The sequence below is a fragment of the Panthera uncia genome, chromosome E1 (genome assembly GCF_023721935.1).
Source record: "Panthera uncia isolate 11264 chromosome E1, Puncia_PCG_1.0, whole genome shotgun sequence".
NCBI lineage: Eukaryota > Metazoa > Chordata > Mammalia > Carnivora > Felidae > Panthera > Panthera uncia.
The window spans coordinates 39,374,141-39,392,740 of record NC_064814.1 but is presented as its reverse complement, the minus strand read 5'-3'; the positions used below and the strand labels follow the sequence as shown (position 1 = coordinate 39,392,740).

The 18,600-nt window shown below is 38.2% G+C and overlaps 1 protein-coding gene across 10 annotated transcripts in view; it reads left to right on the top strand.

Annotated features, from left to right (window-relative positions):
* The window catches only part of RHOT1 (ras homolog family member T1), a 65,100-nt gene extending 48,908 nt beyond the window's left edge, over nucleotides 1-16,192 (top strand). For 2 of the 10 annotated variants that reach the window (XM_049637866.1, XM_049637868.1), the window contains exons 18-22: nucleotides 1,324-1,526; nucleotides 2,517-2,612; nucleotides 4,274-4,396; nucleotides 13,480-13,623; nucleotides 15,083-16,192. In XM_049637866.1, the coding sequence (XP_049493823.1) occupies nucleotides 1,324-1,526; nucleotides 2,517-2,612; nucleotides 4,274-4,396; nucleotides 13,480-13,623; nucleotides 15,083-15,200 (684 nt within the window). In that variant the 3' untranslated portion in view covers nucleotides 15,201-16,192. Of the gene's footprint in view, nucleotides 1-1,323; nucleotides 1,527-2,516; nucleotides 2,613-4,273; nucleotides 4,397-5,830; nucleotides 6,170-13,479; nucleotides 13,624-15,082 lie in introns of those variants that run through there. The other 8 variants (XR_007459351.1, XM_049637869.1, XM_049637870.1 and 5 more) reach the window with 8 other exon arrangements.
* Nucleotides 16,193-18,600: the final 2,408 nt, after the last annotated feature.

The following is an 18,600-nucleotide window of genomic DNA, read 5'->3' as shown; positions in this document are numbered from 1 at the left end:
CCCAGGCGCCCCATAGCATTGTTTTTAATAAAAAAAAGAAAACTAGAGGGGCGCCTGGGTGGCTCAGTGGGTTAAGCTTCTGATTTCGGCTCAGGTCATGATCTCACGTTTCGTGAGTTTGAGCCCTGTGTAGGGCTCTGTGCTGACAGCTCAGAGCCTGGAGCCTGGAGTCTGCTTCGGATTCTGTGTCTCCCTCTCTCTCTGTTCCTCCCCTGCTTGCAATCTGTCTCTCTGTCTCTCTCTCAAAAATAAGTAAACATTACAAAAACAAACCAGTGGGGCACCTGGGTGGTTCAGTCAGTTGAGTGTCCGACTTCAGCTCAGGTCATTATCTCACGGTTCATGAGTTCGAGCCCTGTGTTGGACTCTGTGCTGACAGCTCAGAGCCTGGAGCCTGCTTCGGATTCTGTGTCTCCCCTTTCTCTGCCCCTCCCATGCTCATGCTCTGTCTCTCCCCGTCTCTCAGTAATAAATAAACATTAAAAAAAATTTTTTTTTAAACCCTAGAAATAATCCAGATGTCTAACAATAAAGGGTGGTTTACCAAATTAAGATAAAATAACAGAGCAGAATATTAAGCAGCTATTGAAAATAATGATTTTGAATTCTGAAAACATGGAAGATTCAGTGTTATATATATATTTTTAATTGTTTTTTTTTTTTAATGTTGTTACCTATTTTTGAGAGAGAGAGACAGAGTGTGAGCTTGGGAGGGGCAGAGAGAGAGAGGCAGAGATAGTATCCAAAGCAGGCTGTCAACACAGAACCCAACCTGGGGCTCTAACTCATGAACCACGAGATCATGACCTGAGCGGAAGTTAGATGCTTAACCTTAAGACTGAGCCACCAGGCGCCCCTCAGTGTTGTGTTTTTAAATGGCTATGTCCAACATAACTTGAAGCTACAGAAAAGTTTATAAATGCATGTGCTTAAGGACTAGCAGTACATAAAAAATGAAAATAGTGAAAAAAATAATCAAACTGTGAAGCAGAAATGTATGAAATAAAAATAGTGTGCTTTAGGATAGAGGAATTTAGATGGATTTCTCATTTCAAAATATGGTATCTTTTTCATAAAATATATATTTTTTCAAATTGTAGTGAATCTGAAGAATCGTTATAGGTTTGTATTAATACCAGTGTTAAGAGAATTGGCCCTGGTCTTACTACGAGACTGCTCTAGACCACTGCCAATCATTGCCTCTTAGTTTACTTTCTCTTTGAAGCTGTGCTTTGCCTAGGCAGAGATAATTTTTAGTACACATTTAATTAAATTTAGTGATTTTTTAAATTTGTCATCAGCCTTTGATTTTTTATTCCATAGCAACACTTCATGGACAGCAGAATACCTTGCTTAATCATAGCTGCAAAGTCAGACCTGCATGAAGTTAAACAAGACTATAGTATTTCACCTGCTGATTTCTGCAGGAAACACAAAATGCCTCCACCACAAGCCTTCACTTGCAATACTGCTGATGCACCCAGTAAAGATATCTTCGTTAAATTGACAACAATGGCCATGTACCCGTAAGTACTTGCTCTGCCATCATTTTCATGTTGCATGGTTCATAATAACATTGCATGCCATTATTAGCCATGAAGGCGAAACTTTTGTCGCATAGAAGTTGTTCAGCAACAGAAAGAGACTTTGTTCTGAGAAGGTACAAATTTGAATAAATGCGAGTTTGGTTTGGGTGCCATAATAAAATTACATAAACAGTGCTTCTGACAGTATTTGTATATTTTTAAGCAGGCTGTAACTATCTTAATAGGATAGTACAATAAAACTCAGCCCCAATCCCAGCGTTAAAAAAATAAAGTCTTACTGCATTAAAATGGGGTTGGCATCATGTTGCTTTATGCTTTTAGGACATTTCCATATGAACATTTCCATATGAATTTATATTAAATTATAGATATGTTTGAGTTCAGACTATAATGTCTTTTTTAAGTGCTGTAAAAAGTAGTTGTGATTGGAATTCCTGCTATATAAATGTTTTACATTAAGTGTTAATGAGCCATGAATTTTATGTACATTTATTGTATATCTATACATGCATATGCATAAGCACATAACTGTGGACATCTTCATAGCTTACTAACTGCCTTAGAAGTGCATGGTTCTTAATGGCATTCTCCTCAAGTACCGTGTGTGTATAATTCTGTTGTGTAACAAGATAGTTTTTCAGGCAGTGCGTTTCTCAGGACGTTAGCTTAATCTATTTATTATTAATTTAGTCTCTAAATAATTTTCTTATGAAAACTAGGATATAAAATAGAGTAATAATCAAACATGGCTATAAACTGAAGTCTTGCAGAAGGTGTTAATTTGTGCAGATTTTTCAAGTCAGAGTCAACTTAACTGCTATTCTGTTAACTAATACGTTTTTAAAAAGGCAGCAAACCCTTGAAATTCTATTTGTATTGGAAGACAAGTCATTCCTATTACTATAAGATAAACAAAGCCTTATTTATGTTTTACCTTTGCTTTAAAACTCTCGTGTATGTTATCTACAGAGAGGATCATTACAGAGACAGACTCTCCCGAGACACGGGCAACCCTGATAGGATAGAGAATTTGAGAAAAATCTGGGTCTTTCTAAAAACTGCTTTGTAAGTTACTTTTTCTTTATGGCTTCTGTGGGATTTTGTTGACATTTTCTTATAGATGACCAGATCTCCTTTCTTGCCAGAATTAACATTTAGTAATTATCCAGAAACGCACTGCTTGGTCCGGCTTATTGCCTAACTGTGTATTACAGTGGTGTTTTTTATATTTTGTTTTGTTTTACTATGTAAATACGCTATATTAATCTTGTAGATAGCTGTGACAGTGTTTTCAGAGCTGCATCTTTAAAACATTTTCCTGCAATTTGTGTGCGTGTGTATGTGTGTGTATATGATAAATGTACATACAGGGACACTTGCTTAGATGGTGACTCCCAAACTACTTCTCATGAAGCATCTCCCTGTTGCTAAGCATACTTTGCATCTCTCCTTTTTGGTGGGTGGAGCCTGTGTATGTTGAAGAGTCAAATTATAAAATAACAGACAGATTCCAGTATGACAGCTGGCAGCGACTTAGTAGCTTTGAGATGTTCATCATCGCAAGTCAGGTTTTTGAAAGGAATGTCTTGAGTCTGTAAGAGTTTTTTTAAAAAAAATTAATTCTTGTTTTTCTTCATGTTGGGAATTAGGCATTGTTGGGATGCTGCTAATCTCCACAACCATGCCACCGTGCCATGTGGTCTCATCAGATCTCACAAGCTCAGCCAAGTCAGATTGGGCCAGTCCTTTGACTGAGAAGCCTTTATAAAAAAATGTTCAGGTGTTACAGGAAGCGATGGCATTGATTCATCAGGTGGCACTCTTCCGAGCAGGTTCTGCGCCAGTGCCTCTTCAGGGTGGTGTGATGGCTTTGTGTGTCTGAGTGGCTCTGACCACCGAGCGGTCGTTGAAGACCCCCTACTTTGGTGGTTAGGACGGAGGTGAAATAGGTTGCCCCATGTGCCTGTACCAACTAGTATCACTCCACTCAACCAGAAAGGAGCCAGAAAGTCTCCCTAAATTTCATCTCTAAAATCAATCGGACCCATTGTTGATTTTTACAAGCTGAACCCGGAGTTTCATACTGTCATACTCAGCTGCTGTGTTTTAGTAGCAGATGAAATCAACCCTATATTTTGTTCAAGTGGAAATTTATGAAGCACTTTGGTTTCCTTTGGGAGCCAAGGTGCTTGATGAATTAAAGACGATGTTGTTCATATCTCCTCAGGGTTGAATATACTCGTCTTTTGACTCTTTGGTGTATTTGTCACTCTTCTCCTTCCTGGTTTTCAGGCATGTGTGTATGCTGAGGGAGGAGGAGGAGAAGGGAATGGTTATTTAAATGCTAGCAAACTGTGTCTTTTCGGTGGGTGCTATGGCTTACTCGGTTTTTCTTTTTATTAATTTACATGAGGGTGCCATCTATTGCTGTGCATATTTATTCCACTAAACCTCTTGTAATAATAATTCCGTCCCCCCTCCAAAAAAAGCCAAACGTGTTAGCTGATTTTCCTTAGATTTTCTCTAGGGAGGGAGGAGGGAGCTATTGCTGTTTATTATATTTTTGGTAAACGTGGAATTCTGCACAACTTTAGCATGCCCCACACTGTCCTTTTCCTTAGTGTTGCTTATGCCTAAATCTTTTTTTTTTTTAAGTTGGCACACCCTGACTTGTGCCATATTTGTAAGTAAGAACTCAACTCCTGTCCTTCTGTGTGTTTTCGCAGCCATGCCCGGTTACGCTGTATGTGCACCTGCAACAGGTGTACATTTTGCATCTGTCAGAACTTCCTCAACTCAGACTTGCTGCAATCTGTAAAGAACAAAATCTTCACTGCAGTTCTTAACAGGTTCTTAACTTTATTTACTGGGTACCAGGCATTCTGTTAAAATACAAAAGAAAAAAAGTTGATAACTATTTATTATACATCTACTCACTACAAAGACAACAAGCCAACTGATGCCCAACTAACTTCCACTAAAATACTTACTGTGGTGACAGTGTTTTTAGGGGACTTACAAGATTTTGAATTTCTTTTTCATGAAGGAAGTTAAAGTATTTTTCATATTAGAGGATAATATGTGTAGGGATATTACAATCTTTTGGTTGAGAGTTGTAGAATTAGATTAGGATTTTTGTGGTAAGGAGCAGACCCGTTGTTCCCAAATGTTATGCATGTTACGCTCAACTACTATAACTTAATTAAAACCATAGTAATGAAAATAGTATCTTGGGTTTAAAAAGAAATTCTCTATTATAAGTACTGGAATGTTTATTTGAAAGAGCATGGCTTCTGGAATTGAGGATAATAGCCAATTTTAAGGATTCAAAGGAATATCATGGGAAAGAAAAAAGGATCGGTAGAACTAGTTTTTGAGGTCTTTATAATTGAGCCCAACACATGAAGTATGCCTAGAAAGTAATGCGATTTTTCAAAAGGCAAGAAAAACAAAAATATAAGATACGGACATTCCTTTAGAGTGATGAACTTGGAAGGTATATTCTTATTCTGGTTATGCTTCCATTGTTCAGATTGACATTTTGTGAACACTTAAGAGCCTGTGTACTTTGTATCTACTGTAAAGTTTTGTGTCTGAAGATGAATGAGTGTTCTGAAATTGACATTCAACTGTTATCAGGAGCTGAGCTTGATTAAGACAGATGATGAAGCTAAACAGATTTTGGTTAGAAATGGGTCCATTCTTTGGTTTAGCACTGGACTCTCAACAAAGGCTAGGCTCTGATGGTACCGAATGAGTAGGATAGGTTGTGTCCACTAGCAAAAATAGTAGATGTGCCTATGAAACAATGAGACTGTGTTTTATGTGAGTCAGAAACTGATCTTGAAGGCATTCTAAAAAGAGTTTCGATGATATTTTGAACACTAGCAGCTCTGGAATAAGAATGCAGCCATCTCAGGTGACTGCTTTGAAGGGACCGCCGCACTAATTCGGTGGTAAAGTTCTGCCTCTGTCCTTCGAATGGCTTCTTGTAAAGTAATGACACAGATTCTCTCATGGAGACTGAGAAAATACAAGGCTAGTTCAAACCAAACAACATTCAGGAGCTCCGGTGTTAGAAATGGTAGAGTTGGAAGAGATTCCAGAATTCATCTGGCCTAACCTCCCATTAGAATGCCTTCCTGAAAGCCTTCCCATGGAGAGTACTGCTTATCTGCTGGTGGCTTTCCTCATTGGAGAGGGTTTTTGCTTTTGCTTTTGCCTTTGCTTTTTAATTTTATTTTTTAACTAAAATGATTTCCCTATAACTTTCTCTCCTTTAGTTTTAGTTCTGCCCTTTAGAACAACATACGACTATTCTCCCTCTTCAACATAACAATCCTTCAGACATTTGAAGACGGCCATCATGTCTCCCCTAATTTTCTCTTCTCCAGGTAGAACATCCCCATTTCTTTCAGCCTTTTCTTAAATTAGATGGTTTAGTGACCTCGTCAGTCCTGGTTGTTCTCATCTGAAAGCCCTTTAGGTTTCCAGAGTTCCTCTTAAAAGAGGTGCCACTGAGGATGGAGAGCAGTGCCTCAGGTGTGACGGGGCTAGTCCAGAACAGTGGGCAGGCCTGTTCCACAGTTAAGACAGCACCTGCCCGCTGCATGAGTTAACTTTTTTAGCAGCCCCATCCCATTGTTGATGCATATTAATCTTGGGGTTAATGGAAATCAGATTTTTTAAATATGAAGTACTGTTAAGGCAGTGTCCCCTCCTCTCTAATTGTGTATTTGACATTTTTAGTTGACTCTCTGAATCTAAACACAGATACGTATGTATCCCTATTAAATGTCATATTCTTCTTTTTGATCCATTTGTTCTAGCTCAGTCATTTCAAACATTATTTTTGTCATTTGTCCCATTATATATATACTCTCTCGGCATTGTGTTATTTGCAAATTCGGTAGATATGTCTTATCTTTCAAGTTACTGATAAAAAATAATGTTGAATACCCGGAGCTTGGAGAGAGAGAGAGAGGGCGCCAAAGCCAGCAAGCCCAAAAGTATTCCACTGGAGAACTCTTTTGCCAGTGACACGGATTTAAAATTCTTGGGGAAAGACTGTTCTGTAAATTAAAAATATTTTATTATCCGGTCTACATTTTCTCTTATTATCTTACAAGAGATTTCACGGAGGGCTTTTTTGGAGTCAATATGTAACTTACACCACATGCCTCTGATCTACCAGTGTAGTCATTTTACCTGAATAGGAAGTGACATCTATTTGGTGTCTTATTCTTGTTGAACCCGCCTTAGCTCCTAATAATTGCTAATCACAAACCATCTATTTTATTTACTCTGGAAGATCTTGAGTGTCCATAATTGCAGATTGATACATTGTCCGCACCTTTAGTGACAATTTTATTGTTGGGTTGATTTAGTCAGTTTCCAGATGAAATAGGTTGGGTGTATATTAATGGATGAGCTTCTTTATAGTAAATTACTCTGTACAATGATCTTTGAAGAGAAATCAGTACATTTTGTCCTATCTACTTACAAACTAGAAGTAACTTAATGGTAATGTCAGCATACATCACTGACAACTAGTAACCAAGAATGGAATAAATGAAAACGATAAAGAGGAAAACCAGTGTACCTTTCAGAGAACTCCTTCCTGGTTTCTGGAATTTTATGGAAGTGCAGTGGACATTTAGGGCTTCTGAACTGAAGTTTCTCCTAGTTTACAAAAGGGTGTAGGTAAGGTAGGTGGGGGTAGAGGCCCAAAACTTAAGTGCCTATGGGTCTGGACAGGCAATGTGAATGAACAAAGGTGACCAAGTAAAAGAAGTAAGAGCCGCGGGTACTGTGACAGGCCCTGGCGAAAAGAGGCAGCCACAACCCAGCTTGGGCCATTTGTTGTTGTCCGGGCTGGGTGTGCCAGGTCTTCTGATTCTGTGAGACCCTAGAAATCAGGGTTTTTATGTGAAATTTCCTGCTGGTCAAATAATGGCAATTAAATTTGAATCTTGGAAAGTACTAATCAGAACAAAGCGTGCTTACAGGCCACCAGCTTGCAACGTCAGTCTTAAGCTGTGGCCAGGCAAGAAAAAGAAAAACGTACACCTGAGGAATGAAAATGTCTCTTTCCCTCTCCCTCACCACATCCTATTCCTTTTTCACCAAGATTCTGAACACATTATGGGGTTACCTCCTTTCTCTCCCATCTCTCAGGTCGTGGCAACCTTTGGTGGTTGGTCACAATTGGTTCATCGTGCTAGATGTATCTTAAAGTTATAAAAGCAGAAGGAGGATTGACTAATTGGGTAAAAGTCATCTAAGAGTTTTTCACTGTAGTTCAGGAGGAGTGTCATTCAACACTGAGCCTTAAGTCTTTGGTTTCAGAGATCTGCCACATCTCGTGTTTGGTTTAGAACTGTAAGAGAGTAGTTTTGAAATTTTTATTCAAGCAACAAGTTTCATTAAATGTTCATTAAACTCTGGTACATACGTGTTGGTCTCAAATTAATGCCTTGTTTTAGTGTGCTTGTAAACATGTTGCTTGCTGAAACAAGTCACTTCTAGAAATAGTCCATGTTTGAGGCCACATTCTGCCTTCACCTCCCCCTGTCCCTGTGATTTATTCAAATACTTAAGTACCTGCTTTAGACAGAATCCTCTGCGAGCTGGGGCAAAATATAAAGATGAAGATAGGGACCTGCCTTTAAGTAAATATTATGTTATTAAAATTTTTTCCTTAAAGTTTGGTTATGTTTTCAGTAACCTTAGCCCCTCATACCATAAAAGGAAGTGCTATGTAACCTCATCATGAGAGGCTTTATTAAGCCTAACCATTTATATTCAGGCTCTTCCCACAGATTCATTTCTGAAATTATCCATTTTTTTCCCTAGCTGTCTTTGGCCAGTAAATATTGTCTCCCCTTTTTTTTGAGCTTATTTACTGACACTGCATTATTTTAAGTAGAGAGTAGTAAGAATTTTTTTTCTTTTTAACGTAATCGAATATATATATATTTTTCAAGATGTGAGAAAAGTGTTAAACTATGTGTCTGATATATAACTTTGTTCTTTGATAACTATGGTCTCACCCTTCTGACCTGGATAGGTTTATGTTTTTCTTTAGAAGAATTTCTGAATAACGGGATTATTTGCATTTAAATACATTTGGAAGACGACTAACATGTGGTCAGATGATTTTAATCTTTGGCAATGCTTTCATTTCAAATATTGGTACTGGGATAAATATACCTTCTGATTATATTTTAATTTTTAAAGACCTTTTTAACCTGAAAGTGTTAAAATGAGTATGTAGGAGTGAGCTGGATTGTTGGTTTGAACTACCCAGGATTTTAGTTATTACGTATTTATTATTCTGACTTCAGAAGACTCCTACTTTGCATGAGGATGTTACTATACTGTAGTGTGCTGTGAACTTTAATTTGTCCTTTCCTTTAGGTGTTCAATTTGTCTGTCTGTGTCACTTAGTCATTTTTTGAACTTCTCTCAATCCCTGTCCCAGCTAGAATTCTGAATGTAATCCTCCTACTTCTCCCAGCTTATAATGTAATCAAAATTGTTTATTTTATAATTTATTATTTTGGTGCAATTTTCTTTGATACAATTTTGGTTTTAGGATTCTTTCATCCCATTTTATTATTTGAATTAGCCTCATAAATTATTTGTTCATGTTACTTCTTGAGTTTAGTAGCAGCATTATACTTTAGCGACCAAGTACATAGTTCACAGTGAGTATTTGAGTAATGATGCATTTTTAAAATTGGGTATATGTGGCATTTATTTTAAGCCATTTGTTAATGACATTTGCCCATATTGCTTTAATAATCACCTAAGTTGCTCCTTAATGTTAGAGAGGTTCTGTTGGGAATGTAAGAGTGCTTAGGATATTATGTTACAGTAAGATGTTATATACAAGAAAGTCTGTCCTATTTGAGCTTCATATGAAACCTCTGTGTCCCCCTGTATCAAGGTCCTAAAAGGCTTTTCTTTTAATTAGGATACATAGTCTTATGTTTAAAATTGTACAGGAGCTTATGTTATAGATTCTCATTAAGGAAGCCACTACTTGTACATTTAAAATTTTTTTGCCATATTGTTAGAATATTAAAGACGCCACAAGGTGGAGTTTGCCTATTCTGATCTTTAAGTGTCAGGAGTTAACATGTAGATATTATGTGTTTCCCATGTATCTACGATCATCTATAAATTTTGGTTCTTCTAATGCTTGGTGAAGCATTTCTTGACATTGATGCACACTTATGTCCTTTTCTAAAGTATGTTAGGCATGCTCAGTTAACAGCTTTCTTATGATTTGTGTTGCAGTTCATCTTTGTTGGATACTATATTTTGACTTCTTAACCTATTTTGAGAAATATATTATTAAAAGATTTCATGCCTACTAGTTAGAAGAATTGTCATTGTTAAAATTGTTATTAAGAGTAATGGCATTATTATTAGGAATGAATGTAAAAAATACTTCACTAGGCAAAACAAACAAACAAAACAGTAAGAGGAGTAAAAGCAGAGAGGCCCAGAAGACTTTAAGAAGAAAGTGAAATATTTTATTTATTTATTTATTTTTAATGTTTATGTTAGAGAGAGTGAGTGAGCATGGGGGAGGGGCAGAGAGAGAGGGAGACACCAAATCTGAAGTAGGCTCCAGGCTCTGAACCCTCAGCACAGAGCCCGACGCAGGGCTCGAACTCATGGACCGCAAGATCGTGACCTGAGCTGAAGTTGGATGCTTAGCTGACTGAACCAGCCAGGCGCCCCAAGAGTGAAATATTTAAAAACAGAACACTTAACTATAGTTTTGGTGACCTCGGTACAGTTTTCAATTTGAGATATGTTTTTGCAACTAGGAAAAAGCTATATGTGATATCTCTGAACCCTAGTAACTAGGTTACACACAGTATAGTTAAATAGGCTGTTTCAAAGGATTAACTTAAAAATTCATACTTGAGATATGTAAGTGGATAGAATTATGAAACTAAAAGTACATTAATATTACTGCATTTGTACACCTCTGAGTTGGGTTTGGAAAGGATCAGACGGTGAGGTGAGAAAAACAGGAGCTAGGAAATCCACACTTATTTCTGAAAAGCTGTATGGGAGTGCTGAGAAGTACTTGGCTGGAACTGCTCTTCCTGCAGATCTCCTAGTGCTACTGCTCTTGACTGTGTTCTCCTGAACTTTTCCTTCCACCTCATAATAGCCTGCAATCCCAGGCAAGGTTAATTGATACCTTGACCTTTCTGAATTCTCCCCTTTCCTTAAATTCTAGTTTTTGCAGACTTTAAGTCTTTGCAATAGAGTTTTTATTTCCCAGATGTAAAGTTCCATGACACGTTATAAAAAACAGTATTAAAAGTACCCTATTTGGGAATAGCTAGAATGGGTTTAATTCCATTGAGCCCTTTAGAGTTTGATTGTTTTGTTCCTAAATATTGCAGCTGATAACATTCCCTTTATGATTGGTTAAATACATTGAACCAATAAAGATTTCACCTCATGTTCTTATATACGCAGTAAATTGCAGAGTGAATCAAAAGTATCTTGTATGCCTTCTTTAAGGCATTCTGTGCAAAGATACATAGGAATTTTAGTCATTCTGTTATATGCCTTATGTGATTGTTCACACAAACACCTCTTCATTTAAGTCTTTATTGCCTGACGTTTGAAACCTTTCCTCCTCTTTGCCTTATTAAGTAGCAGGGCCTGGCTGGCTTAGCCAGTGGAGTGTGTGACTCTTGATCTCAGGGCTGTGAGTTCAAGCCCACAATGGGTGTGGAGCCTACGTAAAAAAAAAAGAAAAAGAAAAAGTAGCACTTGTCATCTGATTGACATATGGGCCCTCAGCACTTCTAAGCAGAAAGCCAGCATCCAATATGCAGGAATTTTCCACCTAAGAGCTTTGAAGCTCTGACAAGCTTCAAATGATTAACTAAGTTATATTCTAGTATTTAGTAATGATTTCTTATATTCTAAAAAGAGATACTGCTGAACTAAATTATTCCACGCAGAGAAGGAAAATGTGATTCTGGTACATCAGTAGGTATTTTTAAAAAGAATCTTTATACACACAAATGCACACTCATTTTTGACCCTGTAATACTAATTTTTGGGAAGTCTGTCTTAAGGAAACCACTAAATATGGAGAAAAATCTTACATGGAAGGATATTGATCACTTTATAGTGGAGTTGGCCACCCATAGGAGTGGAGTATAATAAAGCTGTCTAAAATGATGTTTCTGGAATTATGAAAAAGTCCTTATATAAAGGATGTAAAAGTATATAAATTATACATATTGTGTTTGCAGCACTGTAAGAAGCACACAGAAGAAAATCTAAAAGGAAGTACCCTAAATTTTAATCAGTTGCTTCAAGTGATGGGACTCTAGGTGATTTTTTTCTTCCTTCTTTTATTTTCCTCGTATCTTATCATGAACATATATTGTATTTTGACAGTAAAAAAAATAATAAACTTTAAAAAGAAAGAAAAAGTATGCCATAAGATATTATAATTTATTCTAAGATGATATTTTAGGTGAGTCATTTTGAAAGGATTACACTTTTGAATTGTGGAAGGATTATTTTTGCTTGAGTTTAGAAATGAAGTAGGAAGCAACTCTCTGAAACCGTTACTCCGTTTCCGCTTGAGACCTGAAATGACAAATGTGGCCCAGTGCTGATACTATGGAATACAGTTCAGATCTTCACACTGTTCTCTAGTCAGGTGTTGTCAGTCAGCTAATCAATGACAAATGTGCCATCCGGTGTAAATGCTTTCTCCTAGATGGAGAGCCTGCTTAGGGCAGCTGTTAAAAGCACATGCTAAAGGCATAAAGTGGGTGTCTAAGTAGCTTTTCATGTCTAAAAGTGTCTTAAATAACCACTATAACGTTATGGAGTCATTGAAGCATATTTTATGAGTTAATAGTTGCCTTAAGTTTTAAACTAGCTGTATCTAGAGTATGTATCTATATTATTTGTCATACAGGAGTATGAACTGCTGTTCTGCCTGTTGGAGGCTATACTATAGTTGGGGGAAAATAATAATCACTATAATTACTATCTGACATGCAAAAGTAAACCAACCAGTAAAGTCAGAATATATTATGTCATGAATGGTAGGGAATACTTTCTTAAAATACAAAAAAAGGAGCTGTGTGAAAACAGATTCCATACTTGAAAAAATGTTTATGAGAAATCATTGTGACTGATTTTAATGTGATGGCAGCTAGCTTTAATACTAACCCCTCTCTTGCCCAGGTTAAAAAATGAATGTAAACATTTTTTTTTTAATCCTCCATCAGTAAAGATGAATAAAAAATCACAGAGAGCCCAAAGCTGAAGCAGAAGCTCTAATGCACTTGTAGCCAGTGTTCTCACTTTAAATTCTGTGCATCTCTAATTGATTTGGAATTATGCACTTTGAAACTCTCACCGTAGGTCTGTTACAGTCTATGATTTTGGGATGTTGGACCTGATTTTTTACAGATACATGTTTGCAGTTGTTGGTAGTCTGCAATTAGAAGCCTCAGTAAATTTCATGACTAATAGCTGTTAGCCTCATTTTGAATGAATACTTACGGTCACCACGTAACTGTCAGATACTGCTTTTGGTATTGGTTTCAAGGGCTTCCCTTAGTGTTTTGGGTCAACCAAGACCAGCCTCTAAGGGATATATAGACACTGTATATAACCGCCTTAGGTTTCCTTGCCTGGTACGTGAGTGTTTTTAAAAAGTACACATAGATAGGTGTTTTTTTTAAGTTGGGCAATTTGTTACAGGATATATTTATTTAAATATAGAAAGCATGAGATGCATCCTATTATGGTGGCGACTCAATTTGTGTGTGCGATGTTTAATTGAGAGATGTTATTTTCAGTCCCCCACTTTTGTGAGCTCTGCTGTGAACTGCAAATTGTGTGCATGTGTATATAAAAGGTTAAGAGCCCGGGTAGCTGAGTGGGGTGCCATGCTGTTAGCAGACGACGAAGGCAGTATTACTCACCAGGTGCACGCCGTCAGCTCTGTAGAAGATTCCATCTTCATGGAGTCATCTCATGGTCCACTTTTTCTTGAAGCCAGGTAACATTTCCCCCAACCAGCGGGTTGGCCTTGGTGGAGTTTTTCCAACTGGAAAAACTGAAACCGAAGAATTTTCTTCCCCTAACTTAAAATAAATAATTAAGCATTGCCTGTTGGAAGAACTAACTCACAAGGTGGAATGAACCTGTGTTACCACTTTGCTTTGTAAAATAATACTTATGTCAGGAGTGATTTTTATTTTTATTGTTTAGGAACTGGGGAGGATAAGAAATGGGAGTGCTGTGTGTTGTGTTGCCATGGTGATAAGCATGGAGCACTCTGGCTTGTATTACAGACTGTTGTTTCTAGAGATGCGCAGGTTGCATTTTGTGATAACTAATCTGATTGTCACCCTTTGACTATTGCTGAGGCAAAGTAGTTTTGTACAATTGATATTCTTGGCTCTTAACTCTTTTGCATATGTCAGTGTCTTGGTCTTTTAATGATGTCTGACTTTTGCTTCAAATCTGTTTGTTTCACTTAGTTGTAAAATAACCTAAACTAGACAGCCTCTCTAAACTCCTAATTCTCTAAATTTTCTGTATCTCCTCAATTGTGTTCAGTTAACTCAAACTTCAGTGATACTTGAATAAAATACTCCAGCCTTTGCTTTAAAGCTTTATCCTCTCTATGGTAAGCTGTCATACTTGAGACTCTTGACGGTGCTTAGCAGTGTTATTAACTGAGCATGCTCACAAACTCAGTTTGTGGTACAGGCTGTCCCTGTTCTTGTCATGCACAATATGGCTTCTTTTACGTCATTTACCTTTCAGTCCATCTTGTTTCATTATGTCCTTTGGTTGGTACCATTGTCACTGCCTGTCTAATAATCAGGGTTGTTTTTGTTTGTTGTTGTTTTTTTAAATTTTCTTTCTTTAATCAGCAGTAACCAGATTAATGTGAGCTGGTAAACCTTCCCCATCCCCTTTGGGATTTTTTTGGTAAATTTTTATGGAGCTCAGTGTTCCCAAAGTTGATTTTAAGCAATGCTCTTAGAAAAGTATTGTCACTTGTCACTTAACTGCTTACAAGATAGCTTTCAATTCCTGGGGACAGCAGATTGTATATTAAGTCCCATGAAATTGACTCTCAAAATTGTGAGATCTCAGTTTTACCTCTCATTTTGAAGGACTGTGGTGGTATTAAAAACTGGTAGGTTGATTTGTCTATGTTCTCCATTTCCCATGTGAAGAAAACACACAATTTTAGATGTTTATTACTCCCAGATAGTAGCTAGTTGTAAAGACATTTGTCTTTATTAATGTCTACGTTACATCGTAAGATAATGATGATATAAACAATGTACATGTGGCTACATGGATAAATGATTTTGGTAAGCATTACTGTATGCAATTAGCCTGACAAGTGTGCTAATACTTCCCTAAAAGTAGACTGTTCATATAATTGGTATTTTCATACTAATCATGTTTTGAACATTAATTATATTTTCTAACTACAGGCACGTGACACAAGCTGACCTCAAGAGCTCCACGTTTTGGCTTCGAGCAAGTTTTGGTGCTACTGTTTTTGCAGTTTTGGGTTTTGCAATGTACAGAGCATTGTTGAAACAGCGATGATTAAAAAAAAAAAAAATACTGGCCCCACCAAAAACAAATACTTTTATGTATTTATGTATGCTTTAAATTCTGCTAGAAATATTGAGATATTTATACATGCAGAGTTACTTTATTAATATTTGTAATTCATGCATAAGAGTATTTTAATGATAGTTATAACTGCAGTATTGACTAGCATTGGAAAGAAACAGCTTAACAGCCAAACTAAAATGGCTAAATTTCAGAGGCCAAAAGGGAATATTTTGTAAATAATGTACATATTCAGGCAAGATATGGTCTCCCACACTGAATTCTAGAAATGATGTTTCTAGACGTTTCTACATGGTATTGTTAGTGTTCAGTTGGCTCATTCTCCTAGGTCTAAGCTCAGAGATTGTATTTACTCATGGATTACTTATTTATTTCACATTTTACTCAGAATGATCCCTCTGGGTTCTTCAAAGAACACGAGGCACAATTGGCCATTTTCTCTCCATTTTTAAAAACAGATGAGTCATGTCAGCTTACACTTCTCCTTCAGCCACTCATGGTAGGTCAGCCTTGAAGCCATCGTGCAGTCTAGAAAATTGCATAGCTGAGTGCTGAAGTGCTTCTTTAAGGAAGGAGTGAGTTCCTGGCAATTAGCAGAGGCGTTGCCTATATGATTATGTTGCTTCCTTTGTCTGTATGTTGAATTTTATAGCCCTTTCAATCAAATGAGAAAAAAAGATTTGTATATTATCAATGTTTTTAGTTTAAATAAACAGTCACCATTCCTACTATGGAATTTCTTCCCAAAGTGCGTACATCATTCTCTAGTGGCTGTGTCTGTTCTAGTGTCTTACAATAGCTGCATGTGTCATACCGTTCTCCATCTGGCTAGGATAACCTAGAAGCAGCACTTTTGTAAATGGTAAAGTAAATCTAATGAATATAAACTCTCATGATAAACCTATTTTTTTCCATCATCGAACTTTTCAAGTATTTAAATAAATAACTGCTGTGTACCGTGATCTTGAGTTTTTTTGTCTTCTGGAGTAAATATTTTGCACAGATGTGAATGCAGTCCTCTGGTTTCTATCTTTCTCACCTTGAAAATTATTTTTTGTTCAAGAAGATAATAGTCGTGAGGAAAGAAGACAAGTATGATTTGTATCATATGAGAGGAAGTCTGTCTTAAAGTTGTGGGCAAATCTATTCTCTGAGAAGGCCAGTTGTTTTCTCCTGCACGTACCTAACTAACGTGGTTTCTGCTGTGACTTACATGTTTATCTGCTCCTCTAACATGGATTTTTTTCCTCTTTGCTGTTGTGATGAACATTTTCTCTAAACATCACACTCCCGGGGGGTGCCTGGGTGGCTCAGTCGGTTGAGCCTCCGACTTCAGCTCAGGTCATGATGTCACAGTTCGTGAGTTCAAGCCCCACGTCGGGCTCTGTGCTGACAGCTCGGAGCCTGGAGCCTGCTTCAGTTTCTGTGTCTCCCTCTCTCTCTGTCCCTCCCCTGCCCCTGCTTGTGCCCTATCTCTCTCTCTGTCTCTCAATAAACATCACACTCCCTGAGGAGCTGGTAACAGCAGAAATTACTAGCTATACATTTGTAAGATAATATGTGCCATACTTAGCTACATACTTCCCTTCCCCCTCCCCACCCTCCCACTCCCCATTTCCACTCAAAATGTGAGGAAAGAAGGGGCGCCTGGGTGGCTCAGTCATCTGAGCTCCAACTCTTGATTTCAGCTCAAGTCATGATCTCATGGTTCGTGAGTTTAGGCCCTGAGTCAGGCTCTGTGCTGACTGCGTGGAGCCTGCTTGGGATTTCTCTCTCCCTCTCTCTGTCCCTCCCTGGCTTGCTCTTGCGCGCACGCGTGCTCTCTCTCTCTCTCTCGCTCTCTCTCTCTCTCTCTCTCTCCCTCTCTCTCCCTCCCTCCCTCCCCCCCTCAAAAAATAAACATTAAAAATTTAAAAAAATTTTTTGAGGAAAGGAAAAATTAAGCAAAAATCTGGTGACTCCTCATTTCCAGAAGTCTCCTGTTTACCAAATACATTTTCATCAGTTACACGGCTTCCAGAGACCATTCTTTGCTTCCAAGTTCTTCCCTGTTCAGACTGAAATATTATTTTAAAGGGATATGCCTTATGGATTGATGTGTTTGTGAGAAACAGAGGAAAGAACGTGGTTTGCCAAGACGTGAGAAGTGACGTTGACGTATTTAGGCTTTTCTCTCTCAATCTTTCTCGTTTGAAGCTTAAGTGTCTGACAAGGAGGCTGGTGGCCACCCCGTCTCCCCTGTTGTTGCCACGTCTCCCGCTCGGAGCCTCCAGCCTCCCGGTACTGTCAGCCAGTCCAGGTGGGGCAGATGTGCACGGCAGTGCCCCCTGGTTTCTCCTCCGGAACAACAGGCTCACGCACGCATTTCCTCCATTTCACGTTCACTCTAGAGACTAGTAAATGTGGGGAAGTGTGTGAATAGATCTAGTAATAGGCTTCTTCTGGCTTTCGTGATTTACTCTCAGAAGACGGGAGCTATAAGAGCACTAAGGGAAAATGAGGAAAATAGGAACTTGAGGATTCAAAGAATACCTTTCTTTCACTTTGCACCAACTGCATTGTCTCTTAAACGGACAGCTCAGGCTGCTTGCTGCAATAGTTCAATGAATAGTGAGGCAGTCGTGTGAAGAAACATCACTGTGAAGGTTTGTAGCCTTACTCAGCACATCAAGGGTCTGTTGCTTCGTTTTTTATTTTTGTTTTTGATGTTTATTCATTTTTGAGAGAGACGCAGCGTGAGCGGGGGAGGGGCAGAGAGAGAGGGAGACACAGAAGCTGAAGCAGGCTCCAGGCTCAGTTGCCAGCACAGAACCTGACATGGGGCTCGAACTCATGAGCCACAAGATTGTGACCTGAGCTGAAGTTGGACGCTCAACTGACTGAGCCACCCAGGCGCCTCTTGGGTCTGTTGCTTTTGCCATTCATGTCTTTCTCTTGCACATTTGACCAAAAAACGATTCATGTCCCACATTGTTGGAGCTCATAAGTGCTACAGTAGGAGTGAGTTCGGATGTTAGCAGTTTGGGGCACACATATTGGCCTGTGAAAGAAGTAGGAAGGTTGCGGAGATCTGTGCATATCAATACATCACCCGTCAGGGGAAGGCACCAAAGAGGAGACCCGCTGATGAGCCAGTCCTGAATGAAATGAGAATTTTTCTGACCTGAGGGAAGGCAACTGAATAAAGAAGAGCAGGGGGAAAAGAGGTGAGTGCTCAAACCCAGGGTAGAGCATCAATCTTTCCTGAATAGGCCCTGTGAACGCAACTGGTCTTAGCTTTGGTGCCCCTTTTGTCTGAGTTGTACTAGCAAAAAGCAATATAAAAGTGTCTTTAGAATATATGTGCAAGTTTTAAAACTGAGTATGTGAC